The 24909-nt window shown below is 50.2% G+C and overlaps 12 protein-coding genes across 12 annotated transcripts; 4 read left to right on the forward strand and 8 right to left on the reverse strand.

Annotated features, from left to right (window-relative positions):
- Positions 1-302: 302 nt before the first annotated feature.
- Positions 303-5644, forward strand: AUEXF2481DRAFT_232933 (uncharacterized protein). The gene is made up of 5 exons (XM_013488205.1): positions 303-413; positions 460-696; positions 848-1252; positions 1303-1458; positions 1510-5644. Exons 2-5 carry the CDS (start codon positions 672-674, stop codon positions 5589-5591), a joined length of 4668 nt encoding a protein of 1555 aa, XP_013343659.1. The 5' UTR covers positions 303-413; positions 460-671; the 3' UTR covers positions 5592-5644.
- A 38-nt stretch (positions 5645-5682) lies between these two features.
- Positions 5683-6789, reverse strand: AUEXF2481DRAFT_65886 (uncharacterized protein; the record flags this gene model as incomplete). Its single annotated transcript, XM_013488143.1, has 2 exons — positions 5683-6212; positions 6279-6789. 2 exons carry the CDS (start codon positions 6787-6789, stop codon positions 5683-5685), a joined length of 1041 nt encoding a protein of 346 aa, XP_013343597.1.
- Positions 6790-6968: 179 nt separating this feature from the next.
- AUEXF2481DRAFT_232745 (uncharacterized protein) lies at positions 6969-9856 on the reverse strand. Its single transcript, XM_013488206.1, has 4 exons — positions 9538-9856; positions 7963-9457; positions 7495-7907; positions 6969-7435 (listed from the first exon to the last, which is right to left on the reverse strand). Exons 1-4 carry the CDS (start codon positions 9635-9637, stop codon positions 7149-7151), a joined length of 2295 nt encoding a protein of 764 aa, XP_013343660.1. The 5' UTR covers positions 9638-9856; the 3' UTR covers positions 6969-7148.
- Positions 9857-10883: 1027 nt separating this feature from the next.
- On the reverse strand, positions 10884-11743 carry AUEXF2481DRAFT_29764 (uncharacterized protein; the record flags this gene model as incomplete). Its single annotated transcript, XM_013487995.1, has 2 exons — positions 10884-11382; positions 11433-11743. The coding sequence occupies 2 exons, from the start codon at positions 11741-11743 to the stop codon at positions 10884-10886; spliced, it is 810 nt and encodes a 269-aa protein (XP_013343449.1).
- A 656-nt stretch (positions 11744-12399) lies between these two features.
- Positions 12400-14267, forward strand: AUEXF2481DRAFT_65788 (uncharacterized protein; the record flags this gene model as incomplete). The annotated part of the gene is made up of 3 exons (XM_013488136.1): positions 12400-12670; positions 12722-13394; positions 13448-14267. 3 exons carry the CDS (start codon positions 12400-12402, stop codon positions 14265-14267), a joined length of 1764 nt encoding a protein of 587 aa, XP_013343590.1.
- Positions 14268-14338: 71 nt separating this feature from the next.
- On the reverse strand, positions 14339-14794 carry AUEXF2481DRAFT_232719 (uncharacterized protein). The gene has a single exon (XM_013488207.1). It carries the CDS (start codon positions 14686-14688, stop codon positions 14410-14412), a length of 279 nt encoding a protein of 92 aa, XP_013343661.1. The 5' UTR covers positions 14689-14794; the 3' UTR covers positions 14339-14409.
- On the reverse strand, positions 14554-17396 carry AUEXF2481DRAFT_232772 (uncharacterized protein). The gene is made up of 2 exons (XM_013488208.1): positions 14813-17396; positions 14554-14751 (listed from the first exon to the last, which is right to left on the reverse strand). Exon 1 carries the CDS (start codon positions 17112-17114, stop codon positions 14901-14903), a length of 2214 nt encoding a protein of 737 aa, XP_013343662.1. The 5' UTR covers positions 17115-17396; the 3' UTR covers positions 14554-14751; positions 14813-14900.
- Position 17397: 1 nt separating this feature from the next.
- AUEXF2481DRAFT_232721 (uncharacterized protein) lies at positions 17398-19425 on the reverse strand. Its single transcript, XM_013488209.1, has one exon. It carries the CDS (start codon positions 19123-19125, stop codon positions 17680-17682), a length of 1446 nt encoding a protein of 481 aa, XP_013343663.1. The 5' UTR covers positions 19126-19425; the 3' UTR covers positions 17398-17679.
- Positions 19426-20288: 863 nt separating this feature from the next.
- On the reverse strand, positions 20289-21311 carry AUEXF2481DRAFT_29767 (uncharacterized protein; the record flags this gene model as incomplete). Its single annotated transcript, XM_013487996.1, has 1 exon — positions 20289-21311. One exon carries the CDS (start codon positions 21309-21311, stop codon positions 20289-20291), a length of 1023 nt encoding a protein of 340 aa, XP_013343450.1.
- Positions 21312-21593: 282 nt separating this feature from the next.
- On the forward strand, positions 21594-22174 carry AUEXF2481DRAFT_40309 (uncharacterized protein). Its single transcript, XM_013488071.1, has one exon. The coding sequence runs from the start codon at positions 21644-21646 to the stop codon at positions 22046-22048; it is 405 nt and encodes a 134-aa protein (XP_013343525.1). The 5' UTR covers positions 21594-21643; the 3' UTR covers positions 22049-22174.
- A 168-nt stretch (positions 22175-22342) lies between these two features.
- On the forward strand, positions 22343-23536 carry AUEXF2481DRAFT_29768 (glycoside hydrolase family 128 protein; the record flags this gene model as incomplete). The annotated part of the gene is made up of 1 exon (XM_013487997.1): positions 22343-23536. One exon carries the CDS (start codon positions 22343-22345, stop codon positions 23534-23536), a length of 1194 nt encoding a protein of 397 aa, XP_013343451.1.
- Positions 23537-23889: 353 nt separating this feature from the next.
- Positions 23890-24683, reverse strand: AUEXF2481DRAFT_29769 (uncharacterized protein; the record flags this gene model as incomplete). Its single annotated transcript, XM_013487998.1, has 4 exons — positions 23890-23903; positions 23943-24092; positions 24184-24187; positions 24240-24683. 4 exons carry the CDS (start codon positions 24681-24683, stop codon positions 23890-23892), a joined length of 612 nt encoding a protein of 203 aa, XP_013343452.1.
- Between the last annotated feature and the right edge of the window lie 226 nt (positions 24684-24909).

Genomic DNA, 24909 nt, shown 5'->3' on the forward strand with positions numbered 1-24909 from the left:
CTCTTCACAGTGCATAATAATTGGTGACGGCGGAAAGTGCACAAGTCTCTACGGAAGTCCTTACCATGCGAGTATGTAACAGTTATATCCTGAAATTCAAAGTCTGTCGACACCATGCGTATGTGTACTCAAGCTATGAGCAACAAACTTTAGTATACTTGGAGTACAAATATGCATATTATTATTATAACCATGTCATGATAGCTTCCGAAGCTTATCCAGTGGCTTGGCATAGGTCCAGGCCGTCAAAGCATTGCTGGCTTCTCCTTTGTAGTCTTGACTCTCCACGGGGTCAGTGATACGAGGAAAAACATCCCTGAGCCTTGGCTGCCACAATTAGTCGACCTTATGGTCCGACTTCGAAAGCCCTCATCAAGAAATGCAGCTCGAAGCGTGCTGTCGTTTATTGCAAAGTATGTGTACGGGGTTCACCGTTCAGCTCGAGCTGATGAACTCAAGATTGCACGTTCGACCTCAGCTCCGTGGTAGTGGCGTCAGTGGTGAAGGGGTCCGCTTCTGGAAGCATGTCAAGCGTAACGGCTTTCCAGCGTACAGGCTTCATGTCCTGATAAATTATTCTGACCTTGAGCCACGAGCCTTTCGGGATGGCCGTATGAGACACCAGCCACTGCTCAAGACTTGAAAGATCGTACGTGCCATATAGTGTGCTCATGGTCCGGCGCGTAGATCCTAGTGGTAAGTTGTATTCTCCTTCTCTCTGCATCTCCAGTCATTCGTTCCATCGGAGACATGTACGAGATCAACGTCCTTCTTTCGAATTTTCTCTTCTTACTGGCCTTGCTCTTGCCTCTGCAGACTGTTAGCGCTCAACAATATGCTGGCGAAGTCATTCCTGGAGGCCTACCGCCGAGCATCGGCGGAGCTGAACTCAGTTTCTGGAACATCGTGGACAAGAAGAGCCGAAACGTCACGCTTGTCAACTACTCTTCTCTAAACTCTTCCGGCCAGCGACTTAGCAATACAAAAGTCCAGCGCGTGATTGTCATCATCCATGGACTCAACAGGGACCCCTTGAACTATATCTGGGGTGTACAGGGTGCTCTTAATGATGTTTCAAAATCTGGGAGCGGCCCTAGTGCAGACAATGTACAAATCATCGCGCCCTTCTTTCCTAATGGCGATGACAAGGGCAACGTATATCCTTGGATTGATGGGCTTGCCCCTGGCAAAGGATCCAACACCTCGTGCTTAGTCTGGCATGGTGCCGACTGGAGCCAAGCTGAGAACAATGGTACGCACGCTCGAAATTTATTGCAAATTTCTCTTTCTGACCTCTCACAGTCTATCCTTCCAGCAAAATTGCCACGTCCTCATTTGATGTCCTCGACCAAATTCTTACTTACTACGATAACAAGGCAATGTTCCCCAACATCAATCAGATTGTTGTTGCTGGCCACTCTCTCGGTGCTCAAATGGTGCAAAGATATGCGGCTGTGGGTAAGACTCTCGGCCTTGCTACAAGGATCAACTACTGGATCGGTAACCCAGACAGCTATGTGTGGTTTAACGCGGATAGACCTGTCAGTACCGGATCTTGTACAAACTACAATGACTGGCGTGACGGGCTTGACAACTACACACCAACCTATGGCTCAACTCTTGTCGCTTCCGGACCAGCCGCAGTCTTGTCCAGATACAATTCAAGATCTATCAACTATGCGCGCGGTTTACAAGACATGGTCGACGACTCTAGTCGATGTGGACCTGATACTACCGGAGCAAACCATCAAGAGCGATTCTACAACTTCATCAAGGCCTTCCCTCCAGTTTGCACTAGTGCCAGTTCCACGAGTTGTAAAACAGTCGACCTGATCGATTGTGCACATGACTTTGGCTGTATGGTTAACAGTGCAGCTGGTAAGTCAAGGTTCTTCCTGGACAACTGGAGTGGCTCTAAATCAAGAGCTTTTGACTTTGGCTGCCCTCGACTTGTACAAGGAGATGACCCGTGGCCCAACACTACATGCCAGTCGACTGTCTCGCCACCGTCTGTACCTTACAGTGGCATGTCGTACGCTGGCTGCTTCGCCGACAGCTCAGACGGGCCCAGCGCCGGCAGGATCTTGCCTTATCAGGCTTTCAGCAACTCGACCAATACCATCGAAACTTGCACAGCTGCTTGTAGCATTGCTTCGTACAGCCTTGCTGGCCTATCCGCATCATACATCAATAACATTCTCCAAGGATATGACTGTCTTTGTGGCAACTCGCTTGGTTACCAAGCTCGATTGGTTGGTGAGCAAGCATGTTTGACACCATGTGCGGGCAACTCTACGCAGAAGTGTGGCGGTTACGGAAGATACTCGGTATTCTCGATAAGCGGCAATGCTACCATAAAAACGACGCCTGTTGTTCCTCCGGTCATCCAGAACTACATCTACCAAGGATGCTACAATGAGTCTGTTGTGCAGTCTCGCGCTCTGACCGCCGCCAGTTTCAGCAATACTACAGGTATGACCAACGAACTTTGCGCTACTTACTGCGCTGGCTACGCATACTTCGGTACCGAGTTCAAAGAGCAATGTTTCTGTGGCTCCAAGCTTCCAGCAGATGTTGGCTTAAACAGTAACACCAGCTGCCTCATGCAGTGTCCGGGCAATGAGAATGAGTACTGTGGTGGAAACGCACGTTTGACTCTTTTCAAGTTTAACGGAACTATCATCGATCCATTGTCGTGTCCGAACGACGATTCCAAGAATTACACAACATCTGCAGGCACAAACTACACAATTCAGTGCGGCATCGACCATGCAGGTGGAGATATCGCATCTACCTCTGTGAGGAGCATCGAGAACTGTCTTTCAAAATGCGAAATCACCTCTGGCTGCATTGCTGTCACCTATGCCGGAGGTAATTGCTACATGAAGGGTAGCGTAGGATATCCTAACAAGAATGGCGGTGCCATTGGAGCTGTTTTGGCTTCGGCCCTGACATCTTTGTCAACAACTACGACAGCAACCAAATCTTCTCCGACTACCGCCAGTACCGCTACTGACCCAGTCTCGGACTCCAACATATGTCCCGGTGTCGACAATCAGATCGTTGTCGGCTCGCAAAACAACTACACAATACGCTGCTCCTCGGACACCTCGGTTGGATCCTTCTCGAGTGCACAAGTCAGCAATTCTTATATGGACTGCTTTGCCGCTTGCGATACCACTGCTGGTTGCGTAGCTTTCACTTATGTGGGAGGAAACAACGGTCTAGGCTCTGCGACGTGCTGGTTGAAGAACAGCAGAGGTAATGCTACTCCCGCTGGTGTCAACTTTGTTGCTGGCTTCTTGTCCTCCCAAAGCTCAACAGTTGTCAGCAGCAGCTCAAGTACATCAGTAGCGTCCACTTCGACCGCCTCAGCTCTCGCTCCTTGGACCACCAACTCGGCTGGTAGTAACTACACCATTGCCTACTCTTCTGACAGCACACAGGGTGCTTACAGTAATGCTGCTGCGTCAACCAGTTTCGTCGACTGTATGAACGCATGCGATGCGGACGCACAATGCAACGCCTTCACTTATGTGGGCGGTAAGAACGGAGCTGGAAGCGGTACTTGTTGGAAGAAGACTGCTCTTGGGTCTCTGTCATCCTCAGGTAACAATGTTCTCTCTGGCTCCCGGGTCAGCAGATTTTCAAGTGTGTCGAGCGTCAGCTCATCATCCGCGCCTACCACATCGAGCTCTAGTGCACTTTCATCGTCAGCGCCTGCCATATCTTCTTCGCCAAGCTCTGCTATTCCTTCCTCATTAGGCTCGGTCGCTGCTTCCTCCAGTAGTTCTGCTACTTCTAGTTTGACTTCTTCGGTCTCGATCTCCGCTGGTCTCTCAAGCTTTTCTTCCTCAACAAGCTCAGATACGCCCTCAAGTTCGGGCGTGAATTCCTCCTCGGCAACCTTATCCGCAACCGCATCGAGCGCTATTGCACCTTCTTCATCGACCGCATCGGTCACGCAGACGTCACCTGCGAGCTCTGCATACACCAGCGGTGCTAGACCTGTCTTTGGTGGTGTGACCTATTCAATTCAGGTCAATACTTCTTACTCTGGCACTCGTATACGTCTACCGAGGAAGAGAGCCACTACCTTCATTGATGACTGTCTCAATGTCTGCGCAAGTAGCACCTCTTGTGTGGCTTCAGCTTTTGATGACGGTGCGACCAGTTGTTCATACTACAGTGATTTCGACAACACCACCATGACCATTGCTCCAGGAACCACTTTTGCCATTGTGCAATCTCGTGATGCAAGCGGCCTCGCTGCGTCATCGTCTTCGAGCAACTCCGTCACCTCGCCCAGCAGCTCAACTCTTGGAGCCAGCAGCACGTCAACGCTCTCTACATTCACATCAAGTACCGGGTCCTCCACAAGTGACTCGGTCTCGAGTGGTACCACCTCGACCAGCTCCAGCTCTGTTGGATCAATCAGCAGTTCTTCAACCGTTTCGAGCACTTCCTCGGCATCTTCGACAATTGATGGTAGCTCGTCACGCTCTGCCACAACGAGCGCGTCCTCGACTGACTCTTCGACATCAGCAACTTCGATCGCCTCTGCTAGTTCTTCCTCGTCTAGCTCAGCTTCTGCCGCCGCTTCTTCAACCAGCTCAGAGATCAGCAGTGTTTCATCGACTAGCTCGGTCTCCGGCTCGTCTACTTCGACCACTTTGAGCTCAAACACCGTATCATCAAGCGCTCAGACTTCTAGCTCTCTGAGTAGCTCTATCGTCGTGAGCAGCTCCTCGACCAATGTTATTTCATCTAGTCTCGTCTCTACCGGCTCAACCTCCACGACGATGACTTCATCTTCGACGATAGCTTCATCGTCAACTCTAAGCTCCTCGTCAGCTATCACTTCATCGTCAACTACAACAAGTAGCTCCCTTCGCTCCTCTTCCTATTCATCTGGCACCCTATCTTCAAGCATCTCAACCGTCTCTAATCCATCACTCCCTACCGGTTTCGTCGTCTACAATCAATCCTGCTATGTCGACTCAGGTGCCAGAGTCCTCCCAAAACTAGCCTACTCCAACTCCTCAAACACACCAGCTTTATGCGCCACCGCTTGTCGCACACTCGGCTACCCATACTCAGGCACCGAATGGTCCTCCGAATGTTGGTGCGGCAAGACAGCACCTACGAACCCTGCTTCCTCCCTTTCCGTCTGCAACTCCAAATGTGCTGGAGACTCGACTCTCAAATGCGGTGGCGGCAGTCTGATCAGTGTGGTGCTTGACACTATGGCAACACCGTTTGTCGCAAGAGCTGGTTACGGGAATTATACCCTGCAGTCATGTTACTCTGATGGTGGAAGCAGTCGTACGCTACTGAATTCGGTTGCTGCGGGCAATGACATGACAGTGGCCAAGTGTTTAGATGCTTGCAAGGCTCGAGGCTTTGTCTATTGTGGGCTAGAATATCAAGCCGAGTGTTGGGGTCAAGCGAGCAAGCCTGATGCTGGCAAATTGCTTACTGGTGATGTTTTGGCTAATGGTTGCGGTTCGCCATGTGCGGGCAATAGTACAGAGGCTTGTGGCGGATCGAACAGAGTGCTGGTGTATGCAGATCTGACTTCTGCTTCTTGATGATATGGGAAAGGATCAGAGTACAAAGTATTAGATTATTACGAATCTACATATATTTCTACCTTTCGTCACACAACCCAATGGCTCCTTCTCACTTCTCGAAGCTGATACAGACCTTGCCGATATGCGAGCCCCCAGTCAAGTACTCAAAGGCCTTGATGACCTCCTCTTGCGAAGAACCAAACACCTTGTCCACAGGAACACCAATCTTTCTCGATCCGAAAAAGCGTACGGCCTCCTCGAGAAGTTGAGTAGATCCCACAGTGATACCTCTGACCACACATCCTTTGCTCAAAGCAAGACCTGCAACATCAGGCATATCCTCTTGAGCAGCTGCAGACAAGAAGCCTACGACCGAGATATTTCCACCCATGGCGATAGCGTTTAGACTCTGCTTGATGGTGCCGGAGCCGCCGTTCTCGATAATGTAGTCGACGCCATGACCGTTTGTCAGTCTGCGGGCTTCTTCGGCCCAGTCGGCGGTTTTGTAGTTGATGGTGTGGTCGACGCCGAACTCCTTCTTGACGGACTCGAGCTTTTTGTCTGAAGAGGATGTGATGATGGTGGTTGCGCCAGCGTTCTTGGCGATCTGGAGGGCGGTCATGGAGACACCTCCGGTGCCTGTCGAATTTTGCGTGTCAGCTCTAGTAATGCATTGTCATAATTGACTCGCTTGGTCTAACTTACCTTGAAGAAGCACAGTCTGACCGGGACGGAGAGGGATATTTCCATACAAGCAGTTCCAAGCAGTGACACCAGTGCAAACCGTGCTAGCCCAGCTCGCAGTCGAGACATCAGAGCCAGAAGGAAGTTTGATAACAGCTGCTGCAGGAACGGCAACATGCTCTCTCAAGACTCCATCCACAGGGCCACCAAGTCCATTCTGCCAATCCTTCTGGGGTCCATAAAGGTTCGTCGGGTCGAAAGTGCACACAACGAGATCGCCTTTTTCGACATTCTTGACGGCGGATCCGAGTTCGACGACCTCACCGCAAGCGTCGGAGCAGGGGACGACCATGTCTTTCACAGGGAAAGGGTATGCACCATTGGCGACAGCAACGTCGCGGTAGTTCAGGGAGACACTTTTGACTTTGATGAGGACTTCATGCTTGTCAGGGGTAGGCATCTCTTCTTCATGGCTCTTGATGGCACAGAAGTCTGTGCGCGAATGCAAACGGAAGACTTTGTGAGTCGGCATGATGGGTGAAAGATGTTTCGGAAAAAGAAAGTATTGCAGGTGTGAGTGGTAGACGCATTTTGGAGCATTCAAGTTCTGTACTTAAATAAGGAAGTCTCAGTGGTCGCGCTTGCCTTCCGAGCAAAGCGCGTGGTTTCTACGATGTGGTATCAGTGACGCAAGCGAGGATTGGTAATTGTTGCTGATGGAGATGTCAGCACTGTCAGGGTGATTTCATCATTTCTCCACCGTTCGTTGGCGTTGTGACTTTCTCCATCTCCACCTTTTCCTCCCTCTCCAACTTTCTCCACCTCTCAGCTCAGCCTCGAACAAGCAATAAATCATCGTTTTTGCCCACACACGCGTATTTGCATACATGCTCATCCAGCCTGACCCTGATGCAATAATCGAGCTTCCAAGTGTGACCTTGCAGATGACATCATATCTGCATACAGACTCATCGAGTGCCCAAGGACAGTAACCAGCGGCCATTTGACTTTGGTCTCGAGTATATAAGCCCAGATCTTCAGCACCAAGATGCCAAGCTCAAGGCAGCATTTGGGTTCAGAAAAGTCCATACATCCTAAGCTTGAGCTGATGTCTGGCGCCGATATAACAACTTCTTGCATCAATGACCGTGTATGGTCAATGATCTGGAGTTCTTCAGCTAGGAAAAAGTTAGCCTCGATTCACTGAGTAGCAAACGTTCCTGCCTCGTGCACTTACGCGCCAGGGGATCTTTTTGATGCTCAGAAGCCAGCGAGAAGAACCATCTGCTTAGAAAGACACCATGATGCAGACACGACAATGCTTGCGGTACGCTCGAGAAGCATCCAATATCGCGGGAAACGTACGCGACACCCAAATCCACGACAACTTGGAGTTGGTTGATAGACCGCCATAGTGGTCCTGGTGAGAACGAGCCGCAGGCCTGCAAAGGCACATCATAAAAGGATCGTGCGATCTGCTCAGAGTCGCGAGACTGTATGTTACGTTTTCCGCTGAGATTTGCGTGAAGCCGCATATAGGCTATGTGTTGATATGCCACTATATCAGAGATTCGCAATTTTGCTTGACCACACTTAGAGGGTTGAACCTGATGCTCTAGTGAAGCTGACTCCAAACCTTGAATCGCGCCTCTGCGAGAGCATTATTAGTTAGAGCTACTTTCAAGTTAGTGTTGTGTTTACTCACTGTAGACTTCTCATGTCATCCTCTCGGAGAACTTCTCCAGTTGCAGCTTGCAGTTGTTGTATATAGTAAATTCGTTGCAGTAACGTCAACCCTAGAATGGTACAGTCGAATGGAGTCAAGCTCCGGACAAGACTCGTGCCAGGATTATCAGACGTCGCGAGTAACGATCTGAAAACAGTTTGAAAGGGTACCCGAGGTGACTCAAGCTCGACGATCCAGTCCTCTCCATTGGCCGCCTCCCAAGATTCGACAGAACTTGGCAAACGCAATTGCCATTCACTGCATAGAATTGGTGAGGGGACGTCGTGCAGGACGGTCTGAAGGTTGAGGAAGCAAAATAGGCCGAACTTGGTTCGTCTTTCTTGCTCTTCTTGGACCCAAGCCTGCCATGTCGTCGTGTTCGAATGCTGTTCGGCCAAGCCAAAGTACCTTACGACCTCGATCATGTCGTTCTGAAAATCGAGCACCTCTCTGTATAACGTAGAATCGGCGCCCAGCAGACCAAGGAAGCTCAGCAACAACAAAGCCGTCAAATTGTCTATGCCTGCAGTCCGTGTTAGAGTGTCTTGTGTACCGACCATGGAAGCTGTGGGATATTCTGGCGGTGATAACCCACGAGTGGATCTCGGTGTTTTCTGCTTCTCTCGACATGTCTGCGACATACGGAGATTTTCTCTCGCGATCGTTCTCGATGCGTCAAATAGCTCGACGGAGTTGCGAGGCTCGAAGCGTTCATACGCGCCGATCGCTGCAATTGCAAGCACCAGCTCCAGACTACAAGTTCCCAGATCAAAGGTAGGTACGTGAACAAGTGGAAAAGCTTGGTTGAAACCATCGATATAGCCGTCGATGTAACGTCTGAGCGTAGGATAGGAAGGGAGGATCAGGTGGGGCAAACGCTGATTTACGACGATCTGAAGATTCTCGTAGTCCTTTCTTTGTTCTTCGGACACGTTCCAGCCGATGTTGGCTGCAGCGATCTGAGCACTGTTATTTAAGTGTAGAGACTTGTCGGCATGATTTATATCTAGACCAGCCTGAGTGTTGAAAAGGATTCCCGTCTCGTCTAGCTCCATGTTGTTCCAGTCCAGATTGAGATCGTTGTGATCAATGATGTCGAGATAAGTATCCATAGATATCTGATCGCTAGCCGCAATCAATGTATTCGCATCTGGCATGATTCCTTCAGCCTGAACAACACGCGGCAGCTGAAATTCAGACGAGAAGCCGTCGCCAGGGCTATTATCATGTGGCTCGATTCCATGCTCGATCTGTACGCAGGCTGAAGCTGATGGCAGTTTTGGCTTCCGTGTATCAGGCAGACCTGTAATGTTTGAGTCCAAGGTATGATTTCGCGGAGCATAATCAGCGGTAGGCGCTTCCTTTCCAATGGGCTCCGCGCGAGCCGCATGCGCTCTACGATCATGTCGCTTGAGCAGATCCTGCCTTGTAAACGTGCGTCCACAAAAGCAGATATACGGTCGTTCTTTGGTATCTTAGACGCTTGCGAACAAGCAGATCATCAGTTCCTACTCTTTCAACACGAATTAGGCATTCTTGCAACGGGGTATTTACGGGTGCGGAGATGCCTCTGTAGATGCTCAAGGCGCGCAAATGATCTGTCACAAGTCGGACATTCGAACGTTCGTTCTTGATCGCTTGGATTTGATAGCATGTTTCAAGAAAGTAAGTTACAACAATGTCTAAATAAGCAAGATAATTCTGTCGAACGGATGCCCTTGTACGTTGTGGTTGGCCGCTGGGCGGAAGTTCCCGATCTTCTCTCTCACCATACCAAGTATACGCCCTTTTACTTCCATGGCTTGCATACCTAAGCGCCTGGAAACAAACGAGGGAGGAATCGGGCTCATCGATTTCCTCGTGTTGAGAAGGAGATTCAGCAAAAGAATGAGATTCGCGGTTGAAGCTAACGAGCATTTCAGGAACAGAAGCAGCGTTGCAGACGGGCTCCGTCTCGTTGCCTTCGCAATGCTCAACGCATTCTAATTGTTGACCTTGATATCTGAACTATCTCATACTGATTGACATACTAGTAATACCCTCACGAGATAGGGGAATGTTTCCAAATCGAACTCCGATTGCGTCGCGTGACTGCTTTACCGTCAATCATGGAGACAGACTGAGCAATGTGTGTTGTGTATCCATTTTCCAAGACATATAACATGCCTGTAGAATTTGACGTGAACAGCAACAATAGAAGGTCTCTCTACATACTCATTTATAAAAACGTAAGGTAGATGTCCCCAAGTATCGATCAAGGGAATTAATGACCACCTAGATCCAATTGTGTCTCTAATAAGACACCTTCAATGCTGGTAGATATGGCTGAGGGCATCACCCTGTCGTGTATATCTCGGACCGACCGAAGCATGACGTCATAATGGTCCCGCGTAAGGCCAAACTGGTGATAGAGACACGTGGATAGCATCGGAAGTGAGGGGTCATGGAAGGTAGAAACGGGGCAGGGATTCGAAAAGCACGTAAATCAGAGCAGGCTCTTAATACATAATGTGCAGACTGCGATCGTTCTGATAGAGTCTTCTTCACTTCAATGCTAGAAGACGCGTATGTCTGCGAAAGCGCTAGCGCGAAACACTTGACAACAACGACCTACGCCAAAGTATATTGATACTTGGGATTTCTGATCGGATCGGGTATACGCATCGAAGGCCGTGAGATATCTGTAGCGGTCTCTTGAGCAGGACATCTTTGGGGATATCCCGGGTAACCAAGTGTTGCGGCATATTTCTGAATCATCGTGACGACTTGACTGAAGCGGTGTGATGTGATGAGGAGTCGTGCCTTGCGCAAAACCATCAGATTTGTCTATCGTGATCATTGCGTGACTTGCGATAAAACGCGCAGCCATGGTAGTGCTACTGCATGTTCTCGGATGTCGCTCAGCTTGTTCTGCGCCACTTGGTCGCATCGGTGGCCTCATTACCATCGACCTCGTCGCCAGCGTCGGCATCTTCAAACTGATCTGCAGTCCTCACGGACCCAGCTCCAGCGCCAAGGGTACCGATTTCAGGCATTTGGAAGTTTCCGTTCTCGTCCATGAAATCTTGCATATTTTCCGAAGTAATCCAGCCTCCGGTTCCTGGTTCCGGCTCTTGCTCTTGATCTTGGTCCTCATCAGAATCGGGATCGGGGTGCAGGTCGGCGCAGTCAGAGACGGCAGTGAAGAGTTTCTCAGCAGCGTCGGTCGCGTCATTGTCGGCGACAGGTTCGGGAGTTAGGAGGAGTTCAACAGTCTCGAGATCGTCGTCAGCGGTCTGCGCCATGTCACTGAGGCATAGTTGAAGGTAGAGGGCGTTCTGTTGGCGAGCATGCAGCGAAATGGTTCGGTAGGGGATTTGCACACCAGTGCCGGCTGTCGTACTCCAGAGAGTGAAGAATCTAGGGACGATCAGCATGCGATGGGAAGCGGATGCATGAGGCTAACATACTCTGAAGTGACCCAGATCTGGATGCGCGTGATGGTGACCTCGACTCTCGGCTCCTCGCCGTTGCCGTTAGTATGAGAGTGAGGAGATGCGTGAGGACCTGCGCCAGGACCGGCAGAGGTGCGCAATGCCTGGAGGGTAGAGTTGCTGGCCAGCTCTCTCTCCGACACCTTCAAGCTCGCATTCTGCACTCGGTGGTGCAGCACAGCCTTGCCATCGTAGAAGCTTCCCGGCGTTTCTTCTTGGTGAGCCTGCAGGCTGGTATAGTCGCTTTCGCGCGGTGATATCTCGATGACTCTCAAGGCGCCGCTCATTTTGCAATTATTCGGGTGCTGGTTCGTGGATGCGACTCGGCCAAAACTCGAGAGCTTGCACTGGGCGCTTGCATGTGAAGCGCTTGTTTGACTTGTTTGTTCACACATCCAAAACTCTATTCCGGAGCCGCCCCCGGTCGTCAAAATCCAGCAGCATTCATCAACATCATCTCAATTGTGCATCAACACATCCATCGCATCCCACACATGCTCACGTCGCCATCTTTGCATCCATCGCCTCGATAATCACATGCTTGCTTACGACATCTAACCCAAATCGGGATCTACATCTCCTTCTTCGCAGGGCTTTCCCTCTGGAATTTCCGTGATTTCGCAAGCCTTCCCTTTTTGGACGTCTTTCTTGGCAGAAACACGTTTTAGCCGAGGCTATTCATCTCGCTATTCGCTTGCGCTTCCTAATCCTCATGTCAATTCTACGGCCCTTCTACTCACTTTCCGTATCTCGACAACTTTGTTGTGCACACACGGCCACATGTAACCTCCGACCCACCGTATACCGACCACGCCTCGGTATGCTGAGATTTCATGAACCGTTGGTCTCGCTCGGTCGTGCTTTGTACATAGTCATCTCGTAGGTCCCCACTATGTAGCCTGTCTTCTATACCATTCTCCTCCGCAGTTCTTGGTTTGCCGTGATGGACTCCACAAGCTCCGAGAAGGTGCATTCCAGCGCACCCCACAAGCTCTCCCTCTTTCGTCTTGTTCGCGACCAAGCTCGTATCAGCCCCGATGTTCAGGCTCACGACTATGAGGGCTCGGGAACGCCAAACGATCCTTTCCTGGTCACCTGGGTACCCGGAGATGCTGGTAATCCCCTGAATTGGTCAACATCCTTCAAATGGCTTGTTACCATGACCGTCGCTATGACATGTTTCGCCACGGCCTTTGCGTCCAGCGCCTTCAGCGGTTTGTCCTTCCTTCATACTCCATGTTCGGTACAATACTGATGCAGGATAGGTGCTCTCCGTGAGCTCGTATATGGCTTTCATGCATCACCAGAACTCATCACAGCCGGTGTATCACTTTTCGTCCTAGGCTTCGCTCTCGGTCCCCTTGTCTGGGCACCCTTGTCAGAGACCATCGGTCGTCAATACGTCTTCTTCGGTACGTTTGCCGCGTTCACCGCCTTCCTTGCTGGTGTCGCCGGAGCTCAGAACGTCGGCACTCTCCTCGTTCTAAGATTCTTTGCTGGCTCCTTTGGTTCTTCGCCCTTCACCAATGCTGGAGGTGTCATTTCCGACATCTTCTCTGCTCAAGAACGCGGCTTGGCTATTACTATCTTCAGTATCTCGCCCTGTATCGCACCCGCAGTAGGTCCGTTGGTTGGTGGTTTCTTGGGCGAGAACGAAGGTTGGCGTTGGGTTCAGGGATTATTGGCCATCTTCGCAGGTGTTTTGTGGATCGTTGGTGCCCTGATCGTTCCAGAGACATATGCTCCCGTTCTGCTCCGCCGTCGCGCGGAGGAACTTTCAAAAAGGAACGGAATGACATATCAGAGCAAATTTGATGCCGAGAGGGGTCCTGTGTCTGCTAAGCAGATGGTCTCTACAGTGCTCGTTCGCCCCTGGGTTCTGCTCTTCACTGAGCCCATCGTGTTGCTCTTGTCCATCTACATCGCAATCATTTATGGGTATGCTTATATCCGTGTCAAGAGTCTGCAAACCTTACTGATGTCTCTGACAGAACTCTGTACCTCCTGTTTGCTGCTTTCCCCATCGTCTTCCAAGTCCACCGTGGCTGGAGTGAAGGTATTGGTGGTCTGGCATTCCTCGGTGTTGCTGTAGGCATGTTCGCTGCCATTGGCTTCAGTCTTTATTCGCACAAGTGGTATTTGGCTGCCGCGGCCAAAAATGGCGGGTTTGCACCTCCGGAGGCCCGTCTCATCATCGGCATGTTCGGCTCAGTCGCTCTGCCTATCGGAATGTTCTGGTTTGCATGGACGAACTCGCCCTCTATTCACTGGTCCAGCTCTATCATCGCAGGTGCGCCCTTCGGTTTCGGCTTGACGCTAGTGTTCTTGTCTGTCACCTCCTACCTTATTGATGCTTACGTCATTTACGCCGCCTCGGTGCTCGCCGCAAACACCGTTCTGCGTTCGCTCTTCGGTGCCGCATTCCCTCTCTTCACCCGCTACATGTACGATCGTCTCGGCATCCACTGGGCTTCAAGTATCCCCGCCTTCCTCGCCCTCCTCTGTGTCCCCCTACCTTTCGTCTTCTACAAGTTTGGCGCCAGAATCAGAGCTAGATGCACCTATGCTTCTGCAGCTGAAAAGGCAGTCATGATGCTGCAAGCGAAGGCTGCCACGACAACAGTCACAACAAGAGGCAGCAGTGTGACCAGTGGCGATGACATTGATCTTGAGAAGGCTCATGTGCAAGATCCTCTCGAGCTTACAAGGGCAAAGACACATGAGACCATCCGAGATCCCACAGCTGTTTACGAGGCCAGTCCTTATGATATTGACCGTGTCAACACCAAGAACTCGGTTGCTGGCATTTGAATTTGTTATCATCACGACTAATCAGAATACTTGGAACTTTCTAGACTTATAGACTTAGATTACCAGAACTAATTTCATCATCACCTTTCACGCTTTTGTTCTTGCTTACAGGGAGCCAGGACATAGTCTGGGTCTAGTAAAACTAGGCAGCCGCGATCCAGATCCAGGTAACAACATGAGACACTGATGAAGAAATTGCACTCCCGGAGGCAACGACAACCAAAAGAGCAGCATGGATCATTTCAGTTGTTGGATGATATTTGGATTCAACAACGAAATTGATATCAAGGACAAAGACGATCAAAGGCCTGGAACTGTAAATGCTAAAGAAGTGCCACCTTTGAATTAAGATTTTGATTTGTCGTAGAGCCAAGAAAGGTGATAAGAATGCTTGGAGGGAAGGAGCTGTCGATACAGCCATATGCGAGGAAGCCGCGAAGGGACTAATTATCCTCGTGTCGATGCTTTCTCGGACAGCAGTTTCCTAGAACGTTAGCCATCACCGTCGTCATCATCCACACCAATTTACGAAGCAAGCGACTTACAATGACTGCAAAAAACATATCAGTGGCGAGGTTGACCAGCAACACAACGCCATGTACGACACCACAACCACCGCATACCCAAATATCTTCAGGGTATTCTATCAAACTCATCCCTGGCCTGCAAGTATCTAGCAGCAGGTCCATCTCCTCCTCTTGCACTCAGCTCCATCCAATGCTGCGCAACAGCCATAGCCACTGGATCATATCTCTCGCTCAGCGCTTCTCGATCCTTTTCAATATCTTTAAATACGTCCTTGACTTTAGAAAATGGCGACAGACATATTCCCAGCAACTCCGGATGTGTGAGATAAAGCGTCGCCAGCTCGCGTTGCGCTGCAGGAATGCCTTCTTTTGCTGTAAGCTGCAGTAATGTCGCTGCATCACTCATGCAAAGATCTGCGACTGATGGGTCGCCAGGTTGAGGTGTCGAAGGCGAAAAGGCAGCTGCATCGCGTTTGGCTTGAGCAGCGGAAGTTACACGTGAGTGTCCCCGATTGAAAGTGTGATGATGGACGATTTGGTCGGCTGTCTCGATCATGCCTTGACAGATCTCTTCCTTCAGATCGAGAGCTGCGATGGTGGCATTCCAGAATGCACGACCACGAGGTGTACTGTCAAGGACATGGAGAGGAACAAGCGATGCAATAAACTGCAAATCGCGGAAAAGCGTCTTCGGCCGCATGTGTGGATTCTGAAACAGCTGACGGAAGCTCAATATTGTACTGTCATGGCCTGAAGATGACCGTGGAGCAGTCGAAGCATCGATCCTCAGGCTCAGTCTACGTGAGGAGAGTAGAGCGCTGTTGGGAGGAGGAGCGCCGAGTTGATCTTCCAATCCCAAGTCCGCACGATGGGCTTTGAGCATCGATTGGAGCTCTAAGAGGACGTCGAGTTTGGTGTAAGGACTTGCTTGCAACTCGAAGCGTCTGAGTAGCTTGCAAAACACTCGGTCGAAGTCGAACGAAGACTGAGGGGTATCGTAATCGTATTCCATAACCTCCGCGGGCTCATTAATGGCTGATGTCTTGGATGTCAGTGGTTTACGCATAGCCTTGTCTGTCTCACTACCAGAATGGAAAAGGTCGTGGAAATCACTCAGCAGCAGACTAGTCAGATTCTGCCTCAGCTCTGCCAAGAAAGAAGCCTGATTCTGTTGCAAGCAAGAATGACGAGATAACGGCCGAGTTGTCGACAATGGTGATAAAGCTCTGGATGGATGACTTGTGGCGCTTGAGGGAGACTGTGGTCCTGCACTAAAAGTGGACCACAAAGTACCAGACGACTTATGGGTAAGTGTGGGACTTCGACATCCGAAGTAGTCGTGAGAGACCGATCTTGGACTCATGCTTCTCGCTGCAAGATTGGAATCCATTGTGGACCGAGATGGCGTGGCGACACGTCCCCATTGAGGCGAAAATGGAGCCTCGTGATAGACGCTGGAAGCTTTGGTACTGTACATTAACCGCAACTGCTCCAACGCGCTGCGCTCACAGCTCGGCGTACTGACTCTATCATTGACTAGACCGGTCAACGGTTTCTGATTCTGAAATAGCTGACTCGACCAAAGTATCGGGTTGTCGACAACGCTTTGACCCACAAAGCAGTCCAGACATCTGGTGAGCTCGGAGCAGAACCGATGGATACGCTCTTCCGCTCTGCAAACTTTCTCCACGCCGTGTAATTCCATCCAACGCAGTGTTGTCTCGATCTGAGCATCGCTGAGTTTGTTTGTGCCTCCCTTATCTACCGGAGCAGACATGAGATCGAGCGTAGCTGCTTCTGCTTTGAGTTGCACGCTGTAGTTTAGAGATTTAGATGCACTTCGGTGTCTGAGAAGAGGCTTTCTCTTTCCCGACTTTGGCCGGGTCGAAGTCGCCATGACGCGTAGAGCTGTTGCTACCTTTCGCAAGTCTTCATAATGACCTGCTTGTTGGATGTCCGCTGTATACCACATCTTCTCTCGTAGTCGATCGTGGATGTATGAGATGGATTTGAATTCTGTCTTTTGTAGGTCAATCCTCTCATTCAATTTCTCAATGCGAGCGCCCATGTTGTGGACCTTGAGACGAAGATCATCGATAGACCTACGAAACTCCTTCGCAACAGTTTGCGTGACCTGTGAAGTAAGTTCTGGAGAGAGCGAAGTGGTCGTCTTTGCCAATCGGAAGAAAAGATGTGCTTTTGCGAAATCTCCTTGATGATAACAAGTGGCCCTGGCGGCTTCGAACTGGTCGATCAATGCTGTGAACGATATGTCATTGTCCTGAGGAGCGATATCCCCATGTGAAGTCGACACTGACATGAAGCCATCCAGCAGGGTATGGATACCTGTAGTCAAAAAGTCCAACGTGGAAAGATCAACGTCAATGCCGGTCCCAAGTTCGGAGGTATGGCGTATTTGACAATCTGCATGGTGAATCCAAGAAGTCGCATTGCGATTGGGACATGCCTCGAGGCTTGTCCATTGCTCGGAGAAGATATCGCGGGTCCCGGCATTTGAACTATGTCCTGTATACACGGATAGCTCGATACATGCTTCTCTCAACCCTTGGATGAAGGTGTCTCCGATCGTGCTGCGACATGATTCGTCCCGACAATGATCTCCTAATGCGGATCCGGAGCTAGGGAGTATTTCAGAGCTACCTACCTCTGGGACAGACTCGCAGAAACCATTCCGTGGGGATACAGGTTCAGAGGGAGACACGGTCCGGAATAAGGACAGCCCGGAGATGGAAGAGGCTGAAGATCTTAGAGTGGAGCCGCCAACAGTATGGAAGCTGCGATATAGATCCTCTCCACATTCGGGATAGAGCACACGAATTGCGTTGATGATTTCCAATGGGCATACAGTCACCTGTGCACGATGGTTAATCAAATGGCTCCGTACTGGCTCGTCCGGCTGTTGGAGACCCGAAGACTTTTTCGGTTTCTGTACAACGGGTCGAAACAGACCCACGATACACTCGATGTTCGTGATGATGCTCGGTACAATAGGAGAGGTTTGTTTCCTGCACTACATAAGACTGACAGGCTTTCCAGGGAGGTTTCACATACCATGAATAGGCAACACCTTCCATCATTTGTCTTGCGCGATGCGCCAGTTCGCGGAGTATGCGTTGACGGGAGGTAGAGGAAATATGATGAGAGAGTAAAAGACCAAAGGTCTGGACCACTATCAGTTTCAGACCAAATTTCTCATCAACCACACCACGTACCTCGGGACTTGTAATTACGGACGACAAGTAAGAGGCAAAGAGCCATCGTGTGCAAAGAAAGTATGGAGCTGCTTGTTGCTGCTGGGATGAAGGCTCGAGTTCTGCTACGATTGATCTCCCCAGCACCAAGACACTGTTCGGAATGACCCTTGTTAACTCGTTGTCCTTAAGAATTAGGAGTAATCTTCCGATGGCTTTGGCGAAGAATTCCTCTAAAGCTTTGGTATCGTCACCAGTTTGACCAGAGGGTACTTGAGCTTTGTTCCGGAAAGACTGTCTGTCAGTTTGATACAATAAGAAATCGCCATCTCTGAGGGTGTCCAGAAGCCAGTTCTCCAGACAGTGACAGGCCGTTTTGTCCAACTGTCCCAGGTGCGCATTCAAGACGGTCACGACAAATTTGTCGCTACCAGGCTTTTGGTGCGACAGAAGTCCGGCACAAATAAGCCCCCAGGCATTTGGAAGTGGTCCGCTTTGAAGATGCTCACCGGTGGGTATCAACCGAAGGAGTAAACCAAGTACATCAGATCTGGAAAAATCTAGGAAACTGCCGATGGTCTCGTTCTCAGCTTCGTCCGCTGCTCGCCTGGGGAGGCTACCAAATCCCAAGTGGCTAGACGGACTATGAGCGTATGGCCTGGACAGGGAAGCAAAATCGGAATTTTTGAGGTCCAACAGACGGTCAAGTAGAAGAGTCGGATCAAAGGAAATACGAGACAGAAAGGCCATCAAGATGTCGCGGGTGTCAGGCGACACGTCCTCCAAAAACGAGCTGCTCCGGTGGTCCGAGACAGGGATGTTCGATGCCTCCGATGGAGCTGATTGTGACTCCCATTCGTCACATGCTTGGTTCAGAGTGTGAAAAGTGTTGAAAAGCAATGAAAACCTGTTGCGATCTCCAGACTGGATCGCTTCAGTAAGCTGATGTCGTAATCCATTTGAGCCTTTGAGAACACGATCCCGAGCCTCGCAGGAAGTCTCTAACCAATGCAGGCGATGCTCGATGTTGTCGCTCTTTCGATGTTGGTATCTCTGCAGACGCCTGAGGTAAGCCAACTCGGTCAGAGAAGCCGGAGTCGAGTTTGCTCTTTGCGTCATGATGAAGACCTGTTATGTTACAACACCAATCTGAGGGTGAGTATCAGGAGCAGTTATAGCGAAAACCCGCTCAACATTGTGACATCTCGCAATGTTTCACGCAGAGAGTGATGTAGACAACGAGGACTATCACAGTTGTTAAAAAGACGCGACACCACTGTGTTGTAGTATGATTAGCCGCCGTTGTATCGTGGACAATGCCAGCTCATTCAACAGCAGCTTGTGATTAGTACAAAAGTGATGCAAGCTACCGATTGGTTATGCAGTAGGAAAAAACATCCGGACAGGCTTCATACGTACGAGAGAAGTAGATAGAGGGATTGTAAGGATCAAAAGCCTTCTTGATCAGCAGGATTCGATAGAAGTTAGTCTATAGAATCGTGGAGACACGACTCGTAGCACCGACCACAACTCTGTCAACGTGCTGACCACTGCGGTACAAAAAAACGAGGGGCGGGAACATCAGCGAGCAGCTCGAATCGTCAGCTTTGGAGGATGAAGTGTGGGTGCCAGGGCGAGAGCCTGCATCACGAGCCCTCATGCCCTGGACAAGTGGCGTGGCTTGCATCAGTCGTACAGCCTATCAAGGTACTCCAAAATCAAGCATTCCTGTTGAAAGATTCTTGGTAACGCATTTGAGAGGCCCGCCGTGACATGGCAGAAGCGTCAGAAACAGCGAGGTGCATGACCAGTCCAAGTGCCAACGCAGCGTGACCTGGTGTGCATAAGAGCGGCCGGGCGGACCAAGCAGACACAGGAGACCATACTCCGGGATAAAGCCAGATGCTTGTTCCTTGATTGAAGAACACGTTCAATTTCGGCCAGGGCGGCCTTTTTTGCGACCGCCTAAGGAGAATGCGCGAATGGAAGAGCAAGCCCGCGTCGCGGGTCGATATTGTGCTTGCCCCGCTCGACGCGAGCATCGTGCCTGCCCAATCAGCGTACTCGGTCACTTTCATTCGAGAAAAATATCACAATTCGTGATAGCCAGCAATATTCAGTATTGCCCTGCCGTGAATAAGCGACCATGGTGGTATAACATCAGGGGGTGGTTGAAATACTGTATTAAATGACCCAGGATGTCGAGTCATAGCAGAGAATCATAGTAGGATTAGGCCAATAACAACGTGCCCAGAATCGTCATCCGCCGATTTTTGTGCACCTTACTGATTCGAAACCTTGACAACCAACTTGCCACGAACACGACCCGTCTTGAGCTTCTCGAAAGCCTTAGGGACCTCTTCCAGACTGAACATCTCGCCGATAACTGGCTTGACTTTGCCCTCAGCCATCCACTTTGCGATCTGCTTGAAATCGTCCTCCTTGGCGCGGCAGGTCAAGAACTCGTACTTCATCTTTCCACCTCCAAGGAAGCCTGGCAAGATGAAGATGGGCAACAAGCGACGGAAGAAGTCGAGGCTCATGGTAGCTCCCACGTTCACAACCTTGGCTCCCTTCTTTGAGAAGTCGTGAGCTTGCCAGTACAGCTCCGGCGAGCCAACGAAGTCGACGATATGGTCAAATTGCTTACCGCTACGTTTAAGAGTTTCGTGTACGTTCTGGGTTCGGTAGTCGATGACTTCGTCAGCCCCGAGACTCTTGCAAAGCTCCACGTTCGGTCCACTGCAAGTCGTGGTGACTTCACAGCCAAGTGCCTTTGCAAATTGAATGCCGAAAGACCCAGTGCCTCCCGATCCACCATTGATGAAGATTTTGTCACCAGGCTTGACGTTGGGTACGATGCATTGGTATGCGGTCAAACCAGCTACACCAACACAGGCAGCATCCTCAGGCTTTACACCGTCAGGGAGAGCGATAGTGCCTTGACGTCCTGCCACCAGATACTCGGCCATAGCGCCGAAAAGAGGAGGCTCTGTCTTGCCGAAGACAGCCTGGCCAGGTTTCAGATCACTTCGCGAAGTCTTCACAACAACACCAGCAAAGTCCATACATGGTGATGCGGGCTTGGAAATGGCAACACGTCCGACGATGGGTGCTTCAGGGAGCTTGTAATCGACAGGATTGAGAGCGGCATAGTGGACTTTGACAAGGGTATCATCTTTACCAAGTGATTTTGCTGATTTCGGAAGAGGTGCATTGTTGTTGAGCTTGAGACTCTTCTCGATGCTGTTCGGGATGGAGGTCCATTGAGAAGCTCTCATAGTGGAAGGGATCGACGCTGCCATTTTGTACTTCCGTATCTGTTGCGTTTCGGTAGAGTTGGCGACAGAACTTGTTTACAGTTGTCGCTTGAAGTATTGGGTTTCAATTTTTGACAGACTTGTGACTCTCTCCGATTTTCCAGAATGGTGAGATGAAGAGGTTCGCGCGAGCAGCAGGTTATTCACGCATTGGCTTGTGATAATGACGTTTGCGCAAAGCACAGACCCACCGGGCGCAAAGAGCATCCGTTGCAATTGTCGATGAGAGCTTCGACCCTTGTCACCTCTTCTGCATCTCTCAGTAAATGCAGGCATACCAGTGAAGGCCATCTTCTGTCAGATGGCTGTCACTGACAATGCCACCTGCAGCGAGCCTCGTAGGTTCTGGACATCGATTCCGTCGGCCGGTAGGCACAAATAAGCGTCAGCCGTTTTTCTTATCTCTCTCGTTAAGTTGTACCTCTTCAACCGCTAACCAAGAAAACGACACTGCATCACATAACACCACATGGCATACCGCTGTGAATCACTATTCCATGTACCTTTATCGATGTCTCAAGATTCCACACCAGGTCCAGAGCAACAGTGAGACTGGAGCTAGAACCAGGAGTCCATCGATCTGCATACAGAAGCTCAATATTAGAGCGCTTACAATCTTCGCGACCCCTCAGCTCTGTCCAGCGAACGTCTTATCTGACAGTGTCTGGAGTTCTCATGTCGGGACCTTGATTGCTTGGACGCACCCGTGGTGTGAATATTGACTATTTGCGAGCCACATTTGCTGAGACAGCGGGTTGTAGTGGCGACGCGCCGTTAGGCGGTAGCTGGGGAATCCAACGTTAGACTTGACCAGAACACAGGTCGACCTCTGTAAAGGTGAGAAGGACGTTTTTCTCCATGGTGTTACTATCAGTCAAGATTGTCTATATCTTTATCGTTCTTCCTCCGTCCGTTGCGATATCATCATCTGCATCTCCTTTTCTTCCATTCTTTCGAACAGTCCATCATTTGAGCCGAAGCTCGCACCCTTCATCTAGCAATTGACGCTGTCCAAGATGAAGAGCACCATTCTCCTCTCTGCCTTTTCTCTGGCCTCTTTAGGTTCTGCAGCTGCACATGGAGAGCATGGTTTCGGACTTCAGCGTCACCAGGCTCTCCATAGCAGCAGTAGTAGCAAGGCTAGCACTGCCACTGTGAAGGCTTCATCAAGCAGTATGAAGACTTCGACAAGAAGTACGGCATCCTCAATCAAGTCTTCTTCGAAAGCCTCCACCAGCTCGGTAAACTCCAGTTCGAAGTCTTCTATGAAAGTCTCGTCGTCAATCAAAGCCGCCAGCAGTTCGAGCAAGCCAGTCTCTAAGAGTTCTTCTTCGATCAAGAGCTCGACACAGACAGTATCCACCAAGGCCGCGACTTCGACTGCATCGACAATGAGTCTCGCTTTCAAGGCAGGACTTTCCGGATATCCGGGTATTGAGACACTCGATCTGTTCAACCAGCAATGGGTGCCATACATCTCCTGGTACAGCAATTACGAGCCTGTGGCCCCCAACATCAACGCTTCAACTCACACCGTGGTCGGAGCTCCCATGCTTTGGGGCAAGGGTGATCAGTGCCTCACTAACAACCCTGACGGACCGGTCGACAAGTGGCGCCTTGGAAACTTTACTGAGTATGTCACAAGCGGCGAGACACATCCTGATGTGTTCTTCGGTTTCTACGAGCCTGACTGCGACTGTCCTTCTTCGAGTCACATCACCGATGTCAACGTCGGCGTACAGAAGTGGAACGAGCTGATCAAGCCTCTTCGGAGCCGTGGTATCGCTCTCGGCTCACCACCCATGTGCACGCAGTTGGATCAATCTTGGTTGACCAACTTCGCCGCTCAAGGCGTCACTTGGGATATCACTAGCATCCACGTCAACAAGCCCACTGTTGCTGAAGGCATCAAGGTAGTCGAGTATTACGTTCAGAAGTTTGGCAAGCCCGTCTGGGTCAGCGAATTCACCTGCGTGAACGACCAGAACTGGAGCTCTTGTGGTGACCAAGCCACTGTCAATGCTTTCATTGACGGTATGGTCAAATACTTCGAGGGTAACGACATGGTCCTTGCTTACGGAGCCAACAATGGAGAAGGCGTTCCTGGCGTTTGGAACCTAATGACCAGCTCATGGCCACCACAGCTCACCGCAACTGGTCAACACTATCAGTCTGTCCTTAAGAGTCTCGCATCGTCGCAAAAGTGCTAGAAACTTTCTCATTTGTATCATGACAAGTGGCATGAAGATCGATGAACATATTTCTGGTTTCTTAGTTTGTACATAAAATATCGCTGACCTGATGGGCAGGACCCAAAGCAATGTATAGAAACTCGTTTGCGCAATTCAGCTCTTTACGTGTGTTTCGTTTTTTTGGCAAGATCATGTCAATCTCTCGAAAACCATGGCGGAGCGTGACCTATATCGCACTGCGGTAGAATTGAGGGGCTGGCCGATAGGAAGCGAATGAAGTCAATCGTCAACTTCCACGGCTAGAGTACTTTTCAGCGATCCGTCCCATGCCATGTAATCTCATCCCATCAGGAAATTGTGGAAAGCTTGAACTACGAGGAAAATGCTGGAAAGTATTATTACACCAGAAGCAAATGCAGCATACCAGCCGCCAAAGTAGGCCACGATGCTTCGGAAGCAAATTTGATCAGGAATTTGGCGATTGTCGTGTATGTTGGCAAAGAAGAATATAGCTGGCAGGTGCATAAAAGATAGCGAGTCGTGGAGGATGGATTAGCAGGTTCTGTAGCCTGTCCTGCCACATTGGATCGTCCGCTCGTTAGCATACATAGAACTGTCTCTGTCAGCCTAGGCCTTCCGAATAGACTCAAGATGGTTACACTTACTCTGCTGTCGATGTCGTGATAATCGTGAAACGTCTCACTCATCTCTGTGCTCACACCTTCCTGCGCTTCTGCGGCGGTAAAGCGGCAGCTGCAGCCGCATCCCTCTGCGCAAGCTGCATCTTCAAACCCGCAACTTCTGCCTGCAATCCCCTCACAGCCTCCCACAAATCATCAACATCTTGTTGTCTGGGTACAGGTTGAGCAGGAACAAAAGCTGTGTAGTTTCCAGGAATTGCACCTCCGCTCACCCCACCTCCAGATGCAGCTTTGGTCTTGTGGTTTTCGCGATACCGGCGTTTCGCTTCTTCACGCTCAGCATCGGTGTGGTATTTGCGTGGACGACCTCTGCTGCGTTTGTTGGCCGATTGAGGTGGCGTGCGCGACACAGCTGTGATTTCATTATTGCCGTTGTCGATGTGTTCTGTGATGGGGCTCTGCATTGCGACGCTGCTCATTGGCGAAGACGAACTTCCAGCCAACTTCTCTTCGTGGTCGCTCATGATGTGTGATGTGAGCTATTTTGCTTGAGCAAATCACCAGAGAATATGGGAGAATAGAAGTGAGATGATATAATCGCGAATCAGCAGCTGTTTGCGATTGATCAACGTGTTTGATGATTTTCTATCACTGCGTCAAAGAAACAAGTAGATAAATGGGAGATAAAAAGAATTCTTTGTTTTCTTTGCATTTTTCTTCCCCGCTTGTGCTGACGCAATTATGTGGCCC

Source organism: Aureobasidium subglaciale (genome assembly GCF_000721755.1).
Source record: "Aureobasidium subglaciale EXF-2481 unplaced genomic scaffold scaffold_11, whole genome shotgun sequence".
In the NCBI taxonomy this organism is placed as follows: Eukaryota; Fungi; Ascomycota; class Dothideomycetes; order Dothideales; family Saccotheciaceae; genus Aureobasidium; species Aureobasidium subglaciale.